Source organism: Pithys albifrons, chromosome 1 (assembly GCF_047495875.1).
Source record: "Pithys albifrons albifrons isolate INPA30051 chromosome 1, PitAlb_v1, whole genome shotgun sequence".
In the NCBI taxonomy this organism is placed as follows: Eukaryota; Metazoa; Chordata; class Aves; order Passeriformes; family Thamnophilidae; genus Pithys; species Pithys albifrons.
The window spans coordinates 80,708,843-80,733,027 of record NC_092458.1 but is presented as its reverse complement, the minus strand read 5'-3'; the positions used below and the strand labels follow the sequence as shown (position 1 = coordinate 80,733,027).

Sequence of the window (24,185 nt, the reverse complement as noted above, 5' to 3'; positions counted from 1 at the left end):
CTTGTCCTATTGCTGAGTGCCTGGGAGAAGAGACCAGCCCCCACCTGGCTAGAACTTCCCTTCAGGTAGTTATAGACAGTGATGAGGTCACCTCTGAGTCTCCTCTTCTCCAGGCTAAACCCCAGCTCCCTCAGCCTCTCCCCATAGGGCTTGTGCTCCAGTCCCTTCACCAGCCTTGTTGCTCTTCTCTGGACTCGCTCCAGCACCTCAATATCCTTTCTGAACTGAGGGGCCCAGAACTGAACACAATACTCAAGGTGTGACCTCACCAACGCAGAGTACAGGGGAAGGATCACTTCCCTGGTCCTGCTGGCCACGCTATTTTTGATACAGGACAGGATCCCATTGGCCTTCTTGGCCACCTGGGCACACTGTTGGCTCATGTTGAGCTTCCTGTCAATTAGTATTCCAAGGTCCCTTTCTGCCTGGCTGCTCTCCAGCCACTCTGTGCCCAGCCTGTAGCGCTGCAGGGGGTTGTTGTGGCCAAAGCGCAGCACCCGGCACTTGGCCTTATTGAACTTCATCGCATTGGAATCAGCCCATCTCTCAAGTCTATCCAGATCCCTCTGCAGAGCCCTCCTGCCTTCCAGCAGGTCGACACTCCCTCCCAGCTTGGTGTCATCAGCAAATTTGCTGATGATGGACTCAGTCCCCTCATCTAAATCATCGATAAAGATGTTAAACAGGACTGGACCCAACACAGATCCCTGGGGAACACCATTAGTGACTGGCTGCCAGCTGGATGCAGCTCCATTCACCAGCACTCTCTGGGCCTGACCCTCCAGCCAGCTCCTAATCCGGGAGAGGGTACACTTGTCCAGGCCATGGGCTACCAGCTTTTCCAGGAGTATATTATGGGAGACAGTGTCAAAGGCCTTGCTGAAGACCAGATAGACCACATCCACAGCCTTCCCCTCATCCACCAGGTGGGTCACCTGATCGTAGAAAGAGATCAGGTTGGTCAGACAGGACCTGCCCCTCCTAAACCCATGCTGGCTGGGTCTAATCCCTTGTCCACCCTGAAGGTGCTGTGTGATTGCACTCAGGATGAACTGCTCCATAACCCTGCCAGGCACGGAGGTCAGGCTGACAGGCCTGTCTGTAGTTGCCAGGGTCCTGCTTGCAGCCCTTTTTGTAGATTGGGGTGACATTCGCCAACCTAATTCAATATAATTCATTACTATGGCATTTATCAGAAGTAGAGCATGGGAACTTTGGAATTCCTTTGAATTTCTAAAAAAACCCAGTATCTGATATTATATGTTATTAGGTGAATACTGTTGGGGATGGTGGACTAGTTCTGTTGCTTAATGTTCTGTGTATTTATTTATATATGTGCATGGTGCATTCAGAATACTACCAAACATTTTACACATGTTGCTGTAAGTAAAAGGAACAGTGAGTCTTCCCTGATTTCTAGAAGGGCAGGAAAATATTGCCTAGGGAACGTTTTAGCCAAGTTTGGCCCAGTTAAAAATTCCTCTTTACTTCTTCCTGGCATAAGGACACTTGTAAAATTGATTTTTCTAATACAAAGAACTGAATCTGTTATTTGAAAAAATTATTAATTTGTTTAGTTTCAAAGAACTCTGTGAAAGTTGTCAACGGTACAGTTTTAGACATGAGTTTAATCTGACTTTTATAGAGACCATGTTTAAAAAGTCTCTACACTTAAGAATGTACAGGTAAAAATCTTAGAAAAGGAATTTTTGTGAGGACATATATATATACAAAACATTTCAACATCATGTAATTATTAAGATATAATTCAGAAGGGATGTGACTGAACTATTCCTAGGCTGGCAGCAGATTCTGAAACATGTTTTGTATTTGTGGCATTTGTATTTCATAGAAGCAAAGGACAATTCATATTGGAAGGAATTTGTGGAGGTCATCTAGTCCAAGCTCTTGCTCAGAGACAGCTTTGAAGCTGTGTCAGGTTGCTCAGGGTCACAGTCAGTCAGGTTTGCTAAAAGTAAGAAACAAAATGGGCACTGCAATGAAATGTTGCAATGGAATTGGGTCAGCACAAAGTTGAAAAAATCCTGAGACTCAGATGTGTGTCTGTGAAAAACAAAGAATTAATTACATTTTGTTTTTAATCATTCTTTGTATTTCTTCTCAGTAAAATCTATAAATGAGCTTCATAGCGCCTGAAAGAAAAGTCTTAAGTGTTATTCAACATATGAATGTGTTTCAAAAGCTTGCTTTAATTTATTTTAAAAGAGAAAGTAATGCTAAACTCTTCATGCTTAGCCACTGGAGTAGTGCACTGATGGCAAGGTAAGTGATGCAACAACAAGAATACTCGGTCATTTGCCTCTAGGATTTATGCATGAACTTCTAAGCCATAGAAACTTTTTAGTTCATTAATAATTTAGTTTTTTCTTCTGGATTACATGCCCTGAAGATCATGATTTTGAATAAGGTAGTGAATTAAGAGTTTTACTCATGCATTTCCTTTCATGCAAGATTGAATTGAAAAGAATTAAATTGTAAGAGTTGAAAAGAAAATGTTGTCAAAATCTTATAATGGATGTAAACATTTCAGAATTTTAACCTTCATGATTAAGCATATATGTATTCCAGTAAAGATATATAAGCCAAGAAACTGATGGACTAGAATATATTAAGAATATGCTAAAAAAAGTCCAGATTGCAGGATTAGAGCAATTAAATATACTCATTTCATATCTATGAACATGACAGTCAAATGGAAAAAAATAGCTTAGACAGTAGCTTAGAATCTGGGTTTATTCCAGCACTTGTGATACTTCAGGGGTCTCAAATTCCCCTAAGTGCTTTGCACAGCAATTCTATAGTGTTCATACAATCTATACAAATAAACCCATTTAGGCATGCAGCAGTTTTTCGACACAAAGACTTAGAGCTACAAACTGGTTTAACCAAGGAGTTTTTGTAGTCTCAAGACATCCATCAGAGTTTTCATAGCACTGAATTATCAGCAGAAAGGGATGAGAGGTGTCATCATTAGAGAGGAACTAAAGTCAGCAGTAGGAGTTCTCTTTCCTTTTAATTGATAACACTATGTGCTGAAACCCTGTTGTTTTCCAGAGCTTCAGTAAAATCAGGTTTTTGTTCCCTAAGTCCTTGTACAGAACGTGACTTCTGTCATAGAGTTACATTTAAACATGTCTTAATTTCCTCAGTTTTTTCAGATAATTGCATTGTGAAAGTTTCAAGTGATGATCATGTCAAAGTTTTCTGAGTAGCTTGTCTCTTGAATAAGGTTTGCTGTTCCTTCAATTCCTTCTAGTGTTTGACTCCTTTTCTTCCCCACCCCCCCTTATGTCAAGTTACTATTATCACTTAGTGGGTGCTTTCCTTTCCTTGATCTGACTTTTTCACTTCTGATTGTGTAGCCCTGTGAGCTCAGAAAGCTCTCAAGTTCTGGTTGATGAGAAGTCTAGAGCTAGCTCGGAGTGACACAATATGACAAAGTTTTTTTTCAAGGGAAGTGAAACTTTTCACTCTGAAGGATCAGTATTTCTCTGTTCCGAGGAGCATGCATCTGTGTTTTGATGAAACATTTTGGATATTTAGTTTTCTTCTACACTACTTTTCAGCTACTCTTCAGACTGATTTTTGTGACATTTGTTTGCCATCACTGTATGTAGCTGACTAAAGGAGGATGTATGTTGTCTCATTTCTCTGTCTGAGACAGACCAGGCAAGGTCATATGCTCCCATGCTGCTGGGAAATACAATTCCTGCAATAACAGTGAAGTAGGACAAGAAATACTTTAAAGAAAAAAAATAGGCATACATGTTTGTCACAGCTCAGACTGTTAATGTGAGCTTAATAGACATAGAGTAGTGAAAACCAAACCTGAGGAGTTCACATCTGTTTTTTGATCAGTCTGTCTACAGACTGAGGACACACTAGCACTTTCCAAGAGTTGCTTCACTTTGAAAGTAGTTTCATTCCTTGTCTAGATTTCCTGTTTTACAGTGTTGTAGATTTCACATGTATTATGACAACTCAAATCCCTTGGATCTTTTTTTAAAATTCATCTTGATTGCTGTACTTGATCTATGCAGAGCTGAGAGAACAATATCACTCTACAGCTAAGAAGTGAGAGTAAGCATAAGAAGCAGTTGTAGTCAAAGCAGGTGTAGTCATCTGTATTGTGGGTTTGTAGTGAATGTGCTGAACCTGATAAGGGAATTGAGAACAACAAATGGCACCATGAGAGATCTGAAATCTGTACCATATGGAGCATAGTATAGCTATGAAGTCTCAAAACTCTGTGTCTGGGGAGTATGCTAGTGTACGTGGGAGAAGTGAGAATTTCATGAATTATGTTACTCTTGAGTAGATTTGAAAGTACAAAAGTGTTCAACAGCACTCTGATAAATATGTAAATGTTCTTGTTCTCTGAATGAGACAGAAATGTGGCTTTGATGTTTAGGCTTTTGAAACTGGAGCTTTGGACAAAACACCAGAGAAGTACAGTACAGTATAGCATGAACAAATACCTGAAAACATTGCTGGAATGATTGAAGTCTAAAAACAGGATTAGATGTGGCAGAATTAGGAAGTTTTAATGTTAGAGTGGGAGGCAGCAAAAGAACCACACACTACATGGCAGGAAATGGTTTGGTTATTTAGCGTGTATCACTCTTTCTTCAGAACATAAAAACAATGTGAGTATAAAAGCCAGATTGTGAAAGAATTGTAAAGCAGAATCCTGTCATAAAGATCTTAGCACCTTGAGTAGGTGAGATTAACAAACATTTTCCATCAAATCCTGAATTAGATGGAAGTCTTTTGCATATTATAAAATCACCTATTTCTCTCAGTGGGATGAAGTATTAATTTTTAAGCTGTTTGCAATGTGGCTGTTGAACTGGACACTGTTGTGTGATGGGTAATACCCCCATTAATATATATGATCTTGAACTAAGTATGGCTTAGTGAAAGGTAGAAAAAATTCTTGTATAGTTTCACTGTCATGTGAATAAAGGAAAGTTGCATTGTTTTAGGTGAGAAGTACTTTGTAGAGAATAATCTTATTGAACAAAGTCTTCAGAGGAACTTAGAAAACTTAGAACACACTGATCTTTCCAACGATCTCACGTGATCATCCTCTTCTTCAGCTTGGTGTCTTTAGAGGCATTTCCTCCATGTAACCTTCTTAGGTGCCAAACTAAGTCACCTTATCTGCTTTAACACAGAGAAAAAGAGAAAGCCTACATAAGACTAGTTCAGAGCAGCAGCAAATTCTGATCAGTATCTAATCCTCCCATGATTGCAAGTTAGAGTTTTCGATCTTGTCTCATTTGTAGACTGTGGTACTTGATTCATTCTGCTTGCTCACAGCACTTAGGTTTTTTTGGGTTTTCTTCCTTTCTCTTGCAAAAAAAAAGTAATTTCCCACCACTTTCTGAGCTTATTTCATTCTCAGCTTTCACTTGTTACGCTGTTGAGAAACCTGGTCTTGTAGAACAAGGGTGAATGTAGTTTTTGGAAGGAGGTGTGTTTTTTGGTTTGCTTTTTTTTCCATGGGAAAAGGTGGTGTCTTTTTCATCTGAAATGGAAATATCCTGAGGCAAGAACCCTAAGCCAAAGCTGATAAACAGACCTAGCCAGCACTCAGGTACTGCTGTTCTGTAGCAATTTTTGTTATTAAAAAGCTACCCTGTGAGAGATTAATTTTGGACACGACAAAAATTTGCTGAGTATTCACAGCAATATTTACTTACAGGAAGGTGCTACATTAGAAGACTTGAAAAACAAAACCAAATAAATCTCCTTTTTAAGAAAAAGAGCATAATTCCTAAACCAATACCACCAGTAAGTGCCTCACACAGAGTGAGAAAGTGCCCTGTCTGTAGCAGCCAAAGCTGAAAAGCTTTAGCATTTTGATCCATGTATGTAAAATTTTGAAATTCTGTCAAATGCATGAAAAGCTTACACTGCCTTCAGAGGATGTAACTTACCTTTGTATTAAAATATTTTGAAGGCTAGAAAGGCTAGAATTTACTAAAGCTACAAATCACTAGTGCTCTTAAAAAGCTGAAGGATAATTCCCATTGTAAAATTCAACAGACTTTTTAAGGAGCAGCAGTAAGAAAGTTGGTAGGGTTTTTTGACAATGAAAGACAGAAAAAAATATAGCATGAATTTAGGAATTTATGAATGAGTCAGCTATCATTCTGTGAACCTTCTCTTGACTAAACTTGCTCTGACAAAACCTGCATGTTTAAGCAGCAATTCATATTTTAAGACCATCTGTAAAAGATGTGAGAGAAAAGCATTCAACAAATTTGGCTGTGAATATCAGAGTAGAGGTAGGAAGCGTACAGAGGAAAAAACCTCAAACATCTTGACAGAAAAATATAGGTATTCTAGATATATTGTCAAGTGTACATACAATTCTGCTTCTTGTGATCATGTGGTTTAGCAAGATCATTTTTGAGTCCTGAAATTTTATAGAACAAGAATTAATGCAAAACTCCAAATCACAAATTAACTTATTTATTATCTAATTAACCATATAATCCAAAGCAATCTCATACAGTAAAAACTTGATGTTTTTACTTGGACAAAACTCTTGAAACCAGTGGAAAGCATATTGGGCTTGATTGAGTCAATTCTTTTATTTATGTACTACTATTTATTTTTTCCATAATTCAGCATATTACAGCTTTATTAACACTAACACTCCTTAACAACTGAACAAAATGGGTCCCTTAAGCCAGGAAGCAAAAAAAAATATACATATACATATATATATATATATATATATACACACACATAAATATATATATAATATATATATATATATGTATGTATAAACAAGATTGTCATTTTAGTAATAGAGACTGTAAGAGTGTGTTGTCACTGAAACAGCTTTCAACCTCTGGAAAACATTCTGGGAAATATAGTTCCTCCTTCTGTCTTGGACTTCTTGCTGACTGATGGACTCAGAAACAGGGTTCCTTTGCTGCCATGACAGGGTGAAGTTGCAGCAACAGTTAAGTGAATTCCGTGCGGTTCACGTCTGGGTTTTTTTCTTCCTTAATGTTAGAGATCTTCAAAGTCATGTCACTTCAGAAGACTATAAGAAGTTATTTTAGGAGCACGTAAGTAATTAACTCATTCAAAAAGCATCTTTATGAGTTGTTTGTCACCTTATTGATTAGAATTAAAAAGAAGTTAAAATGGAGAATAACTTCCATGTGATTATGGTAAGCCTGTTTAATGTGATAAAATACGAATCACTTGGCCCTTGTATGGGGAAGTAATCAGTCTGCTGTTGAGGTGCATTTCTGATCTCATTTCTGCTTCTTGGACTTATGTTCTTCCGTGATTTTGTTAAAGACTGAATGACTATATAATTCATAATTAAACTATGTTCTAAGGCAAATGCAGCCCTTGAGTGTAAAAAAAAAAAAAAAAAGATGACACACAATAAGGAGGAAATTATTTGTAGAAGTGTACAGGAGGCTATCATCCATGGAAAGCTGTGGTGTCATGGGAAAATACATTCAGAAGCTCTCAGTGTAAACTCTGTTTCCAAAGAAGTCAGTATGGAGCACTTCTGAGCATTACTCTCTGACAAAATAAAAATGCTGCAGCCTTATGAAGTTGCAGCCTGATATGTGGCTGCACATAGAGGTGTGTAAAAGCAGAAAGACATAAGATGGAAGGCTAAGCAAGAAGAAGGATGGGTCTCACAGCCTTCTGGCTACCCAAAACCATTACCTTCTGGGGAGTCTTACTTTATTTTTGTGATTCTTATTTGAAGTACAACAGTGTTGAAGGAAAAGAGTCAAACTGGCCACAACTTTCAAGTTTTATTTTCTTTCCCTAGCTTGTGAATCATCCATCATCTTATTCTGACCCCAAGTGTTGTGTTTTAGTGTTGGGGGAAGGTGTAACACCAGTCATCTGCAAATTTTACCCGGTCTCTGACAGAGTTCGTCTGATCCCCAGGACCAGAAGAACTACAGCCAGGCCTCTTCCCTGCTCAGGCTGAGCAGTAAATAACTCAGCTGGTCCTTGTGGAGGTGCAAACCCCCACCTGAGAAACTCATAAAGGAGGCAAGCTGGTGTAGTAAACCTCAAGAAGAAGTGCTGACCTTCCCTTCAGAGGAGAGCAGGAAGGCAGCCTCAAGGGCTGGTCTGGGAGAAATTGTTTTGATGTGGTAGTTTGACCTGATTTTCTATGTTTGAAAAGTAAAGTTGAGCCAAGACATAAATTTGAGATTGGTGGTAAATCTCTGAGAAGCATGAGATATCCAGCATGAATAGGAGGAAACTGAAGCAATTTTTTAAGTCAAACTGGGCATGTTGTGCTATGCTAAGCCTTTTGTCATGTTGTATGCATGACTGGAGCCTTGCAACAAAAGGTGGGAAAGCTAGTGAGAAACTAAACTAACAATTAAAAAGTACATTCATCCGTCTATTGCTGTGCAATTTTATGCAAATCTTTCTTATATAGTCAGTAACTAATTACATGAGGTTTTTATAGTAGTGGAAATTAAGAGTTTGGACAAAGAGATGCACAGATTTAGGTCAAGAGATAATTTAGCTAATAAGAATTGAACCAGAATTATTTAGATACGAACCCTTATATAGAATCATAGTATTATAAATATTGTATATATTATATATCTGGACACGCAAATAATAATGTTTGAGCAATGCCATTAAAGTTTGCAGCTCTGAGACTTGTTCAGGTTTTTTTGTTCCGTACATGTGTTTTGGGATTTTTGCATAGGTCGCTTCTCCTTAAGAATCCTGAAACAAAACAGGCAAGCATATTTAGGCCTAAATATGAATCTCAATTAAAAAGGATCAATGGAATATTTCAAAGGAGAAAGACTTCTGTTGCTTGGCATCTCTTCTCCTCTGTATCAGCTGCTACTAGTTCTTGTTAAGCACTTGTCTGCATTCTCAAGAGGCCTCTGAGCTTATTGTTAACTTGCTTTGTAAGCATCCAAGAGATGTAAGGCTTGGACTGGAAAGAAGACAGTGAATTAACTTGACAGATATTTATGGGGAACCACTCCCAAACATGAATCAGCATGAGGGAAAGCATGAATGTTCCACCTTGGAAAATGCCATGGCTAAGTGATTGTTCAGTCATTGTTTTGGGCTGAGGGATGGCAGTTTCATTGGTTAACATGACATGGGAGGGAGAGAGATGTGCCAAGAAAAGCTGTGAAGATAATTACCACACTCTTTTTTTGTGGGATGGGGACAAAGCAGGTGCAAAAAGTAAAGGGTGGGGACCCAACCCTTGTGGAAACGTTCAGGAAGCATTGTAGCAGTAGACAGCACTTATTTGAAACTTAGAATTACAGCTTGACAACTACAATGAGTTTTTAATACAGCAACCATATGCTGGTGAACCTACACACTTAGATGCAGAGCGTGGAGGGAAGCATGAGGGAAGAGGAGAGATCAGCACACCAGTATGCTACTCAGAACTTAAATACAGTAGCTTTTAACCAGTGTTCCTATTGCATCATTTTTCAACCCAAGGCTCTTAAAAGGCCAGTTTACCCATGAGTGATTGTAGCCTATACTTTTAGCCTTGTTGGCTTTGATCTGAGGTATAAAGACAGAAGATTTTTCCATGCAGGCAATGCAGACCCTTCAAGAACCACAGAGGGAAAAAGTGTAATTGCTCTTAGCTTTTGCAGCACAGTTTTTGGTGCCTTGAAGGTAAATACCTGGCTGCCGAGGCAGCTACTACCTGACGGCTTGTAGATCCTGTTGATCAAGTCAAGGACTGCATCCAGAATAATTGCTTGAAATTTTCTGGGTACAGAAGTGCCAGAGAGAAATACTTCCCTGTTCTTTTAAAAGGTTACTCCTAAGGGGCAGAATTAGAATAGTATTGCAGAATAACAGATGCACATTTATGGATAAATGTCAAGACTAGCACTGATTCTCCTGAGAAGTCTGTAGCAGTTTTACCACATCACTGTTTACAGTCAGCATTGCTGTATTTTTTAGTTCTCGAATGGTAATGGAAAAAGTTATGGTGTTACTTAAAATTTCTAGAAATTTGCTCTTGCTTTTATGAGTGTTTTAAGTCTTTTGTTCCAGGCTTCCTGAAATGTGTATAAGTAGTCTTTTTTCCCTTCCAATATGTTGGACAATAAGCTTAATTAATAATGTGACATACAGAAAAGTTTTCAGGAAAATATTTTTGAAGTATTTATAATGTGCATATTTCTTTAGAGTGTGCTGTATAGTAGGCATGTGATAAAATATTGGGAGAATAATCCAAATTGTAATGATGAAAGGGAGATTAAATTACAGATTTATAATGCTGTCCTGGAGGGGTTTAATACCTGTACAGAAAATATATACAGAGCATTTCAGTCCTATAATGTTTTTCATGTTGTAGCTAGATGAGAAGTATTAAGATATGTGTAGTCCTAAATCCATGGACTATAATCCATGGATTATAAATTAGTTCACAATTACATGCTGACAGCATATAGTCTGCAGAGTTGAAGACTGCATGTACATCTCTTGAGTAATAAGAACTGCATCTCTTGTGAGTGTAGAATACTGATAACAGAACTGAGACTTTGACATGCTGCAGGCCAGCATCATACAGGCTTTCACACACAAAATGCCTATCTGGTCTACTAAATGAAGTACAGTTCAAAAATGCAGATATGAGATTTGAAATAAATTACTTAGAAAAAAAAGTATGGAGGTGTCATCTTTATTAATAACTTTTCTCACTAGAACAGAACTAGATATCTGACCACACGCAACAGTGGGAAAAAAAACCCAACTCCCAATAGTCTGAGAAGTTGTTGAAATAAAAGTATTTTAGTGCCCTGAATGTATTTTTTGCAGTAGTCTACGTATTCTGAAATTTATATATATACTAACGTCACTGTGATAAATCTAAATACTCAACTATAAAAATACTTTTGGCTGAGAGACATTTAAAGAATTAAGTATTGCATTGAATTTTATGACACCCCCTATGCCTAGAAGGTTCTTAAACCTCATCTTACCTTTCTATAAATGAGAAAAACAAAAAAGCTATTCCTTCTGGAAAAAGAAGTTAATTTACATCGAAAAAATAATAAACAATATATACTTAATGTTGACCTATACAGAAAAGCATAATAACCAATAAATACTTCTTAAAAAGAATTAGAATTGTGGGTTTGAATTGTATGTGGAAAACAGTGACTTGGTTTCTAAGTGTATATGTGCGTGTACATGTCTATTTATCTTTCATGATCTCAAAAATAGTAGAAGCAGTAAGTCATATTATCGAGTAGCCTCACAATGTCTTTCAAACATTTCATTCTAGCAAATCAGTAAGATGAAAGAAATAGTCTTGTTTTGTGCATTTGTGGGGATTTTTTTGTTTGTTTTTAAAGCATGTGAGTCTGGGCAATGATCCCTTTTCAACAGAAACTAGTGCAGTAAAATACTTCAGAGTTAAATGGTTTTCACTGTTTCTGTTTATAAATGATGGTGGGTTTGAAAGTGTTTTTTCAAAGCTCTGAAGTGTTTTTAGCCTTTAGCACTCATTGACTTGGATGAATTAATATTGGAGTTCAGATGCTAATTTATGTGACTGCTTTTGAAAACAAATTTAGGTCAAATCCTGTTTCTGTAGGAGTATCCATTAACTCTGTCATTAACTCTGGGAAATCTTTGTGTTCACAGCCTCTGTTCTTTAACTGACAATTAATTTTTTCTGACTGAGTCACTTGCCTTCAAGTATGGAGTTGCCAAATAAAGTGCTTTCTTTAAGAAGTAAGGATAGTTTGCTTGTGCACTGAAAATGAATTCTGTAGAAATCTAGCTTCTGGGTGATGGATTTACTCCTTATTATTTTTCCAGGGGAATTCCGGCCTGGGGTTCAGTATTGCCGGGGGAACAGATAACCCACACATTGGGGATGATCCCGGGATATTCATTACTAAGATTATACCAGGAGGAGCTGCAGCAGAGGATGGAAGACTCAGGTAAATACAAACTTATAATAATGTTTGGAAATGAAAAGCATAATTATTATAATTATTCTCTAGGAGTCAGATGCCAGCTGGGTTTTTTAATGGGGTCAGGGGAAGTAAATGACATAACTAGAGTCTCCTTTCTGCTGAGACCGCTGATTTAAGTAGCTTAAAGCAACTGAATAAGGTTAAAGTCCTGTATAAAGGGGCTTTTGATGGTGCCACCTCCATCTTTGCACCAGTTATTTCCTTTCACGCAAAAGGCAAGATGGGACAGAAGGAGGAAACCAGCATATCAGCATGCAAGTCTTCTCTGCTTGGTTCATGGCTGAAGAGCTACAATTCATGGTGTTATACATTAAAGCTATTAAGACTTCCCAAAGTACAAAGCCACTGCTAAATAACCATAGCTGTTTGTAGATGTTTCCTGTTATTTGATGGCAGTAGTGTGGTGTGCTTACTGCTGCTTTCAAGCATGTTTTTTGCTCCATGAGGATGTGGTGGCTAAGCCCTCTGTCCTGAGTCATCTCCAGAGTAGTTTATTGCTGTCGCTTCTGAAAGGGACACACAGGTCATTTGATGGGGTTCTCAGCTACATGGTAGCATACCTCTTAAACAAGAGAAACCTCAGAAGTGCTTGTGCTTCTCTTTCCATATGGGCTGAATGTAGAAAGGCTACTGTCTGTCACAGAGGCTGCTGCTTATCTATCAGTCATGAAGCCTGCTGATGCTTCAAAAAGGCAATTTAACTGGAAGGACTTGGAATAAAACGCTGATGCTTTCATGATCTCAGCACTAAAATCAGCTCTGGGAGCCTTTGCCAAAAACAGATGATTTAAAATTCATGAAATGTAACCAGATGGTAGTAACAACATTTTTTCCCAAAGCCTTTTCCTTTAATTCAAAGTTAGAAGTAAGTGGAGTTGGCCAGATTTTAGGGCAAGTTTTGGGTATTTCTTATGCTACATTAATAATTTGATTTTGGAAATTATTCTTTTGGGGGGTTTTCCTGTAACATTGATGAGGAGTCATGGTGGTTAGCAGTACCTGAAGAATTTACATTTTAACTAAGATTGCAGACAAAAGGAGTAGGACTAAGCTCATGTAACTTTATGACTAAAGTGCAGCCATCTACCCCTAAGCTTAGTGTCTCCCTAATGGTCACTGTAGAAAAACCTAAACATATTTAGATTGTGATTCATCTCATCCTAAAGTCAATGTCTAAAATAGAACAGAACAGTAAAAAACCTATATTTTCATTGATGACTCAAATGAAAAGGAGGTTTTTTAACTAGTCCAGCTGTAGTGATCTGTACTGTAAATGTCTGAATTGGGCCAGATGAGCTTCATGGAAAACAGATAATGAAGAAACCACAGGACTTGGAAATCATGCTATTAAATTTGACAGAGTGAACAACATAGTGGGAGATCTTAAACATCCAACTGCTTTTCTGAAAACAAGAAAGAATCCCTTCCAAAAAACAATGGTATCTTTTTAGAAGAGGTTTTTAATTAAATTTGAAAGCTTTTTAAGTTTAAGCTATTAAAATGCTGCAAGGGCTTCTGTCTTCTTATCTTCTTATCTTCTATCTTTTTATGAAATCAAATAATTTATAACTAAATTCTGTATTAACCATTGTAAATTTAAATTTCTAATGTCTTCTAAATGCACCAAAAAATAGCATACCAATGCAATTCATTAATCCATGTTAAGATTAAACCTGGCAAATTTTGTGTTTTGTAATAAAAGTTTAGTAGTACAAGTATAGTTACCTTATCACTAAGACTTAGACAATATTCTAAGCATGTATGTGGCATGTTCGTTTTCTACATTCCCATAAATTTTAGGAAAAATTCTCCTTTCTTTGTTTTATCTGGTGACTTTCACTTTGCTACAAAGACCCAAACTTGTCTCATTTTTGGAACACCTAAAATGTAGATATCCATGATGATTACTGATATGCCACGGAAGGGGCATATCCTGAGGTGGTCTCTGCCAACTTACATGGTAATTAATTTTTCATAACAGAATGTTTGTCATCTCAGGACACTCTATAGGAACAAAAGCTCAACAACATTTAGTAGCATCTGCCAAGAATAGTGATAACCTCCATTACTAGCAAAAGACTCACTTTTAATTACCTTACAATGAGAGATTGGTGTTTATGGAGTGAAAAACATACACTTTTTTGTGTCCATTTTTGCCTCCGACTCTGCTGGCAGACAGTCTACCTTATATAGCAGTGTGGTCTGTCTGAACTGGCTTCTATATCTACTTCTGTTTTTAAATCAAAAAAGCCTATGAAATCACTTCTTCTGCATTTTACATGAAGTCCCTTTGATCTAACTTAACTGAGTGAAGTTCTTCAAACAGCCAGTCTATGAAAGCGACCTACAAGAAACTGACTTAATGCTCCAGACCCTTGCAAATCTTTTACACGTATACATGGGTTTGCAAGGGAGGAGTAGGTCAAGGGAAGTTTCACGTAAATCCAACAAAAGCAAATGCAACCTCCTGCACCTGGGAAGGACTGTCCAGTAGGAAATGTACATTTATAAGTACATAAATATCAGGTATAAATAACTGATGGGAAGGAATGAAGACAAAGGAGCCAGTCTTTTATCAGTAGTGCCCAGTGACAGGGCAAGAAGCAATGGATACAAAACACATGATATTTCATCCTATCATGAGGAACCATTTTTTTACTGTGAGGGTCACTGACTCTGGACACAAGTTGCCCAGAGAGGTTGTGGAGTTTGCACCTTTGAATGGCTTCATGAGAGGAAAGTCCTGCTTATCAAACCTGATTTCCTTCTATGACAGGGTAACCTACCTAGGTGATCAAGGGAAGCCAGTTGATGTAATCTTTTTGGATATCAGGAACACTTTCAATAGTGTCTCTCACAGTGTCCTTCTGGACAAAATGTCCAGCCCACAGCTGGATGAACACATCGTAGAGTGGGTGAGCAGTTGGCTTACAGGTCTAGCACAGAGAGTAAAAGTGAATGCGGTGACATCAGACTGGTGACCTGTCAGTAGTGGGGTTCCACAGGGCTTCATCCTCGGCCCAGTGCTCTTCAGTATCTTCACAAATGTTTCAGATGCAGGACTGGAAGGGATACTGAGCAAGTTTGCAGATGAGACAAAACTGGGAGGAGCTGTTGACTCCCTCAAAGGCAGGGAGACCCTGCAGACAGACCTGAACAAATCAGGGGGCTGGACAATCACCAACCATAGGAAGGGAAAGTGTCAGATTCTGTACCTGGGATGGGACAGCCTTTGGGGGGTAGGTACAGACTGTGGAATGAGATGCTGGGAAGAAGTGCCACAGAAAGGGACCTGGGGGTCCTGGTTGATGGCAAGTTGAATATGAGTCAGCAGTGCCCTGGCATTTTTCCTGTAGTGGAGAACAGTACTTTTATAGACAGCAGGGGCAATGCATAATATGGGTTTGTATTACTTTATGGTCCATATATCTACTAAAAAAAAGCAATAGTTATCAGCCACTTAAGACTACATTCATTTGAATAAAGCATTCCTGTTTTTTAAAGACTTTCTGAACTTTCAAATACTAATAACAGCAGCACAGGACCACAGAATTTCTCAAGTTTCAAGGGACTCATAGGGTTAATTGACTCCAGCTCCCTGCTCCGCTCAGGACTAGCTAAAGCTAAACTATATGACTAAAAGCATCATCCAGATGCTCCTTGAACTCTGACAGATGTGGTGCCATAACTGCTTCGCTGAGGAGCACTGTTCCACACTCATGTCCAATCTGAATTTCCCTAAAGCAGCTTCATTCATTTTCCTTGTGTCCTGTTGCTGGTCATCAGAGAGATCTGCTGGTCATCAGAGAGATCAGCACTGCCTCCAGAGCTCTCCTCAAGGAAGTAATAACTGGAATGTTTACATACTGCTCTCCCTGAAATGCACTGACTTCTAGAACTAGTGCAAGAACCACCACACTGCACACCTAAGATTTTTGAAGGCCTTTTATGTAAGTACACTAACTCCTTATCTTGCAAAATATAGCAAGCTGTGGAGTCTTTTATGAAGTCCATGTAATATATAGAAAATAATTTTACATATAGTAAATAATATACAGCAAATAATTTCATGAATATAAACATCTTTTAGATTCAATTATTTAGCCCAATTTGAATATAATAACCTTGGATCTAAATGATTTCTTTTCTGAATCCTGCATACCATGTGTCTCTGAAGCTTTGAGTTTCACGTCGGTGGTAGACAGAGAATTTAAAACCTCTGAAATTTGCAACCAGTCCCACTGAGATAAAGGAGAATTTCTCTCAACAGTCTGATCTTTTAAGAATTTTGATGCATAAAACCTTCTGCTTCTATTTCATAAATTTCAGTTGTCCATGGGCAAACCTACTTTTTAATAAAGAAGCTCTGAATTTAGATTTCTTTTCATCTCTGGAAGAAAAAGGATTCCAGAAATAATGGCTCAGTGATTTTTTCTGTTTTATATGAGTTTGTGGCAGACAAAAAAAGTGCAGTGGTTGTTTCAATTGCCTACATAAAGCAAAGGACTTTGATATAATATGCAGTAGTTACCTCTGTTGACACTTATGGATCATAAGTGAAACTGTGGCTTTTTAAAAGGCAACACACACTTAAACGATTCATCATACTCTGTGAAAACAAGAGTGATCAGCTTATGGAATTGGAAGCACAGTGACTGGGGGAAAAAAACAACCTAAAATAATAATGCAAAGCTTTCATTATGATCAAGTTTAGAAGAGCACAGACTCCTAAAATATGAATTCATTTTTAGCAATCATAAACCAAATCTGGTTTTAGTCAAGAATCATTCCTGTTGATCATGGTTTCACACAGTCAAATTCTGATCCTATGGTAGAGATATTTCCTCAAAACTCTGTCTACAGGAATGAGATGGTCATATGAGTTCCTTATCTATTGCTATCAAAAACACACTTCTCCTTCTTGCGAAGACAAATTTGAAAATGTGAATTTTAAAAGGTCTTGAGAGTAAAGAAAATAAAAGAGTCTTTGTTAGAGCATCTTATGTTTTACACCAATCTCTTGGTCACAGGAATCTTACTGAACCTGTGATACAAAAATCTGTTCCTGGATATGTGACTGAGTATGAATGAGTTTATTCATAGGACTGTGAGATAGATTTGGAAAGTCCTGAGCCTGAGTTTCAAGGGTTAATATTGGTACCAAAGGTTATTTTGGTATTTAAGCCTGAGCTGTCTGCTGAACAGGAAAGAGGGTTGATGTGAGGGGTGAGTCAAAAGAGAAGAAAGTGGTTGTGCCTGGAAGAGGCATATTGGCACTAGTAAGCTGCCCAGACCTATTGCTGTTTCATTTATTCTTTCTTCATAGAAACTGGTTTCCAGACTCTTTCCATTTGTGAACCTATCAACTTTTTGCCTTAGCATTATGGACATTTTTAAGGAGAATTTAAACAGGTTGAGCAAAATAGATTGATTCAGAGTTACTTTTGGGAGACTAATCAGAAATAGCACTGGTACCCCCAGCTAACTGAATACCACTGGTTAAAAATTACTAAGGCTGTGCAGTGTTCATCTTTCCTTAGTTAATGTATCTTTTCTGATATTATTTTAATTACTGATTATCAGAAGGTTTAGGATTATGAAACTACAGCATTTTTAAGGCATGCTCTGTTGTTCTACCACCGCATCAGTTTCTCCCACTGGAGTCCTCCCCACAGCTGAGCTCTCAAAGTGATTTGGTATGAAGAAAGGAATGTTATACACATGCTAATGGCAGGAGACAAGAACCCAAATAACTTGCCCTCAGTCATCTAGTAAATCAGGGAGAAAGCTTGGAATAGAATAGTGATTCCTTCTCTCCCATTTCTGTGCCTTACAGGCTTCAGTTAAATGCCTACCAGCAAAGGCTTTAAACAAATTAGATTAGTGTTCCCTTCAGTTGTCAACTAACCCGCTATGATGTGTCAAAGGATTATAAATTTAGTTAGGCATCTGTAATAGGAGAGGAACTCTGAAGACCCTTTCTCATTAATATTGTGAATAAAAAAAAAAATTAAAGGTAAAGATTGCATTCTAATCAAAAATTTAAAAATATGTCTGTGTTTCACTAAGTGAAAGAAAGGGAAAAGTACAATTTCATGCCATTGATTCAAAGCTTGAAACTGGAATTAAGAAACACTGGTATTTTGTGCAGTTTACCTGAGAAATTCAAAGGAAAGAAGAAATGGAGGAGAGGAAGCAAAAGTGAGTCCCCATCTGAGGACTGGCTAGACAAAGGGCTCCCTTTAGTCTTTGTCCCATGGGTTGTGCTTTACCTCTGATGAAGAGTCTGAAGCCCAGATCGCTCCAGCAGCACACAGTTGTTGCTCATTGGTGTCCATTTGTAGCTCTAGATTGCTTACTTGAAAGTGAATTGAGAGTGATGCTATGGGGCTTTTTCAGATTATTGTAAAGAGGTATTCTCAGGACAGACCGTGTTCCCTACAAGTGTGTCATGTGTCTCTGATCCAGTTTGAACGCTGGCTTTATTCCACCATTGTTATATATCAAAATAGAAGTGTGTCTGCTTTGTGATTCACTGCCTAAGTCTCTATTTGTTAACTTTTGATCTTGTTTTAGGCCTATCGGTACCAGGTCTGTGTGCGTTGCAACGGCATACAGCTTGTTCAGGATGTTATTATAATTATAGTGCTGCCACAAAACACTGATTCATATCTGCCCTGTTTACAGGCCTCTGACAATGCTATTAGTTCAGTACATAATTTAGCAGTAAGTTAATAAAGAGGCATTCACCCTATTAGGCAAAACATGCTTGCTTTGCAGACAGTCGTAAATTAAATCATGAATTATTGACTGCTCACTCTGTCCTGGTTTGTGTTAGGAAATTTGATCTTATTAACTTTGTTTATAAGTGTATCTGTGTGTATCATTTTTTTAGCTGTCATGGAATTAAAAAAATAAAAAAAGAATTACCACAGGGGATCTACATGAAAAAAGACAGGTCATAAAATCAAATCTGATTTTCATATATTATTTTCAAAGTTGAACATGTCTTACTGTGGGTCATGTTTTAAATTAACAACTCTACATGTTTTTTCATCAATGGAATATGTGACCATGTAATTTTGTTTTCTGTTGCCTGCACTACTTCACTTCTCTTTGGCCGAATCCTTCTTTTCTCTTTTTTTTTCTACGTGAAGTTGGATTTTTCTTGTTCAGTATTGCAGATCCCCAGTGTGTCTCTGAACTTGATACTTATTTGATCATTATTTATATTATGATTTTCCTATTTTGAAAATAATTCAGTAGATTGTAACAATTCTTTTATGTGATGAAAAAAAAGGGAAGGGGAATTTTGTTTTAACAGCTGAATTGTCAGGTAAAGAGAATAGAATTTAACAAGTAAAAAATGGTACCTCTCTGGCTTGTGCTTTGAAATTGATGAATTTTCAGGGTGTCTTTATAGACATCAGTGATGGACATTTTTATAGAAGGTTTCTTTTCTAATACAAAGGATCAGTTTCATCCCCCATATGTTTCTGAGCTGTTCTCTGCTAATTGAATTCCACTGCTTGTGAATAACACTGAAGCAAAGTAGGATGGTACTGAGACTTTAGGTTATGTAATGTCCATTGCACTAGAGATTCCATGCAATAGTACTGAACTGGTTAACAGGTCTTTCTCCCAAGAGTTGCTTTATTACCCATCCTGCCTGAAGTTACAATCGCCCCAGAGCACTGCAGCAGCAGAACAGCACCATGCAGCCAAATCCAAGTGATTATTTCATCAACATGTTTGCTCTGATACTGCAGTTATCAGTTTAAATAGCTCAGTGACAATTTATCTGAAGTAAGAAGCCTTCTGTAGTTACATACGTTAGAAATCATCAGCTCTCTATGGAGTCAATGTTAGTCAAGGAAAAAATATTTCACATCTGGTCGTATACTCAACAGGTGTAACCCTCTGGGGTGTTACTGAATTTGTCTTTTCTTTAAGTTTCCACAAAACTGGAAAATAAGATTTTAGGTGAAAACGTAACTCATTTAAACTATCATTAAAAAAGGAGGGGGGGGGGGGGGGGAGAAAAAGTTTCTTTATAACCTGCAAAGACCTGATTCTGAAATTTTAAAGAAAAAGTTTAGTCAACTTTTTGCTTCTGACAGCCAAAACTACTAGTACATGGTGAGACAGTTCATATCCTGTCAGAACTCTTGGCTGTGGTTTGTATAAACACTTTGGACTTCCAGCCTTTAGCCAAACCATATTTCCTGACAGTATGTCATCATTGTTGTCACATTCCTTACTCCAATTCTAGAGCAGCTGTTAGAGCAGCAATTCTAAATTTATTTCCCCACAGCATGTGAGTGTTAATATCAAGGTTTCAAGATGTAGGAATACTTTGTTTCAATGTGCTGCTTATGTCATGCCATCCTGTGTTACTCGAAATCATAGCAAACAAAAACAAGCTTTGGGTTTTTTTGCACCCTACTCGGAGTTGCAGATATGTTTATGGAGCTTCATGGTATTGATGTTCTGAAGCTGGTGAAGTTTCTTACTGAACTTGAATGTCGTGTTTTGTTCTCCTCCATTCTTTTTTAGGCTACACCTATGTTGGGAGTAGCAATTCCAATCACACTGCAGCAGGAAGGAGGGTTTTCTGCTTGTCTGTGCAAGTGCCAGGGTGGCAGTGCTGCTTTGCTTTGTGCTCAACTTGCTGGGCCTGATCTTTGGCAACCCTTTTTTTCTTTTATGCTCAAGTTTCTCCATTTGTAAAATGGATACAGTGATCATTATCTTTGCCTCACGGGGGTTGTTGTGAAGCTGAAACGAGTTCATATTTGCAAAGCCCTTTGAGAGCCCCAGATGAAAAGTACTTGTAAAAATTCTGAACCTGGGATTGCCTCCTGGGTTATCTGTTGTAACTGGTTTTCCTGCACAAACCTGAATGCGCTGCAGACAGTGCTGGTGTCAGCTGGGAGGATTTTAACTGGGCTTGACGAACAGCTGAGCACTTCAGTGCCTTCAGTGGGCAAAGCACACCTTGGCCGTAAGTCCATGCCTCAGCCAGCCTCAGGCTGGACACACAGAGCCTGGCTCAGGCTGCTGCCATCCCTCTGGGCTCTGCACCTCAAAGCCCCCCATGGCATTGGGCCAGCCAAACCAGAGGGCTCCGAGGGAAGTTGGGGCTCTGAAACCAGAGCTGTCCCTGCCCTCCACCACACCTACAGCGCCTGGCTTGGGGCACTTTCCAGTACCTGCCAAGCAGCCCTGCAGCTGGGAGGAGCTTGGCTGCTTCCTGATGCCCTCATTCATCACAGGCTTTGGAGATATTTGTTTTCCTTCCCTTTCCTTTATCCCAACACCTTCCTCTCACAACACCCCACAGCTACCTACACCTCCTTCTGCTCATCCTTTGCCTTTCCACTGTTCCACTTGGGCTTGTTGTTGAAGGGCAGATGTGAATCCTTGTCCTGTGAGCAGCAGTTTTCCTTCTGGCCACCATCAGAGGCTGCCAGAGCAACCTGGATCAAGCCGAGCAGAGGCTGGGTGCACTGGGAGCTCCAGCACTCAATTGCTAGTGGGAGTAGTTTCTGAAGGAAAGCATCGTTCGTGGCAGTGGCAGGAGACGAGACGCAGAGAGACTGAGGATAACTTGGGAGTTAGAGAACGGACGGAGGAATGGAAAAATGTGGTAAGAGCAAAAGATACCAAAGCTGAGGATTGACCTGGATGAGGAATGCAGGGTGGGAGAATATTTTGGGATAGGGGAATAGAAAAGGAAATAGTAGTTCCCATAGGTCTTGCAAGATGTTAATAAAGAAAATATGACACAAGTTTGAGCCTGTTTCAGGAAAGGCTTGTGGACACCCTGCCAGCCCCAGTATCCTGCCACTCTCCACTTTCCCCCTCCCTATCCTGCCCTCTCTTGCCCACGCTTCCCTGTCTGCTGCCTCAGCTCTTCCATTGCTGCCATGAGCTCGCCACTGAACACAGCCATTTAAATACAAACGTGGGCTGGCCAGAGCTGACAAGTGGGCAGTGGCAGACTGGGAGTTTAGGTAGTGTCTGACTGAGAATTCAGGCAGTGACTGCCAGCTGGGCAGTGGCTGCAGGTGTTACCTTGTGAAGCTGCTGGCCTGAGTCACATTGCACCTGTGTCTGTGCTGCACTATTGCAAATCTTTTGCTTTTAGTAAAGTCATCCTTGATTTCCAGTAAGCTAAGGTGGGAATCGGGTCTGCTAAGTACAAAATGGTCTTCTGTGTTTGGAGAATTGTTTTGATTTGTCTCTTATACTTGTGTGTCTGGTTCATTCCCAACCCAGCAGCTTTACTTTGACATATATTTGTGTATCACAGTTCCTAATTTTGTTTGAAGAAGATGTGAGTTATGCAGGGAATATTTTAGAAGCAGTCATATGTGATGTGAAAGATCATAAACTCTGTACTAAATTACCACAGGTGTGGCTTACCTAGCAAAAGATTTAATTTGCCTTGAGTTATTCTGGCCAAGCAATAACTGAAAGCTTGATGGCACAGAAAATCATTTCATTATAAATGATTGAGAACAGCTGTACCTCCAAAACCATTATACAGTGACATATCATTCTGCATTCAGGTTGTTTGTGATAAAGGAAAATAAATAATAAAAGAAGAAGTTGTCCTGTTGTGGATGTACTTAAACTAACTTTTATTCTAGAAGTTTATGCTTGAGACAGTGTGCAAATTGAATGGGTGTCAACTGCTCCTACCTCAACCCCATAGCACTACACCCTGTGAGATGAGCTACCATTAGTTAATAGCTACTTCCCATGTTCCAAGTGTGCATAAGGAAATGTGGCTTTTCTGGGAGGCATTAAACCAAGAGGGCTTTTGCTTCTATCTTCACTCTGCGTTGGGTTTGTCTATGAAGCATCTTTAACCTCTGATTTTATCAGGCACAAAAAGAATGCACTTCTTTGTAGTGTTGTTGTTGGCTCAGCTTTCAAGTAGATATGTCAGAAATTTTATCTATGTGAAGCTTGGAAGGGGGGGTTCTTTGTTTTGGTTTTGTTTTAAAAAGTGGGGTTATAGAGAATTATATTTGGAGCTGATTTGGAATTTACTGCCACTTTTAGCTTCTGAATATTATTGACCATATCACATGCTGTCCTCATGAGTAAATTTTAACTAATACCAAGTCACTGCCTTACCAAACTTCAAAACTAACACTAATGAGAAATCATTACTGTGACATTATTATTATTATTATTATTATTATTATTGTTGTTGTTGTTGTTGTTATTATTGTTATTGTTATTATTAATTATTATTGTTAAAATAATACTTGTTATTATTCCTATTTGAAGCTGAAGTATGAGTGTTCACTGGTATTAGTTTTGAAATTTTGGTAAAAAATTCATCCTTATGGCTAAAAGTTGTCTTGAAGTAATGCCTGGCCAAGTAGTTGTTTCTTGGATTTTTTTTAATAAATGAATAACTGAAGATACAAATACTTAGTGCATTTAGCATTAGTGCATTTTTTAAAGTTTTCAGTGTGTGTGTGTCAATATATTTAAATTATACTATTTCTTTATTTGGCTTGTAATAATTTAAACAACCTGGTTTTTAAGTCTTTCTTACCCTTGTGATCATTTCTCAATGAAGTGCTAGCTGCATAACTGCATAAATTTTGCTATCTACAAATTTGAGGTCTAAAAAGACTTCTGAATATTTTACTAAAGCCAAACAAATATATTTTGATGCAAAATGAAGTCCCAATTGCTTTTAAGTGGCAAAGGGAAAAAAATAAATCAGAGGTTCCTTCATTCCCAAAAGTAGTGTCAAAATCACCTTTCAGCTCATCTCTGAAGGGAAACCTGCATTCACCATCCTTCTCTCTCTGGGAAACATGAGGCCTCACCTTCCAGAGGAGTTACCACACCACTAAACTGAAGGGGCTATGAATTCAATGTATTTTACTCTTTCCTCTTAAAGATGTTGTTTCACTTCCTCAAAGACAAGTGTTGCTTGGGGCAGAGCAACCTTGCAGAGAGCATGGAGTTATTGAAGTCAGGTAGAGGCTGTTGTCCAGGGTCTTTTCTTTATGGGTGCCCTGAGAACTGCTCAGCAGCAATCTTACATGTACCTGCATAAGTTACTGTTGTTAGAATTTATCACATAGAATCATTGAATGGTTTGGGTTGAAAGGAAGCTTAAAGATCATG

At 38.4% G+C, this 24,185-nt stretch overlaps 1 protein-coding gene across 22 annotated transcripts in view; it reads left to right on the top strand.

The window, feature by feature from the left end:
- The window catches only part of DLG2 (discs large MAGUK scaffold protein 2), a 1,023,852-nt gene that overhangs the window by 671,017 nt on the left and 328,650 nt on the right, over positions 1 to 24,185 (top strand). For 21 of the 22 annotated variants that reach the window (XM_071556365.1, XM_071556356.1, XM_071556345.1 and 18 more), the window contains one exon: positions 11,863 to 11,987. In XM_071556365.1, coding sequence (XP_071412466.1) covers positions 11,863 to 11,987 — 125 coding nt within the window. Of the gene's footprint in view, positions 1 to 11,862; positions 11,988 to 21,269; positions 21,673 to 24,185 lie in introns of those variants that run through there. The other variant, XM_071556542.1, reaches the window with a different exon arrangement.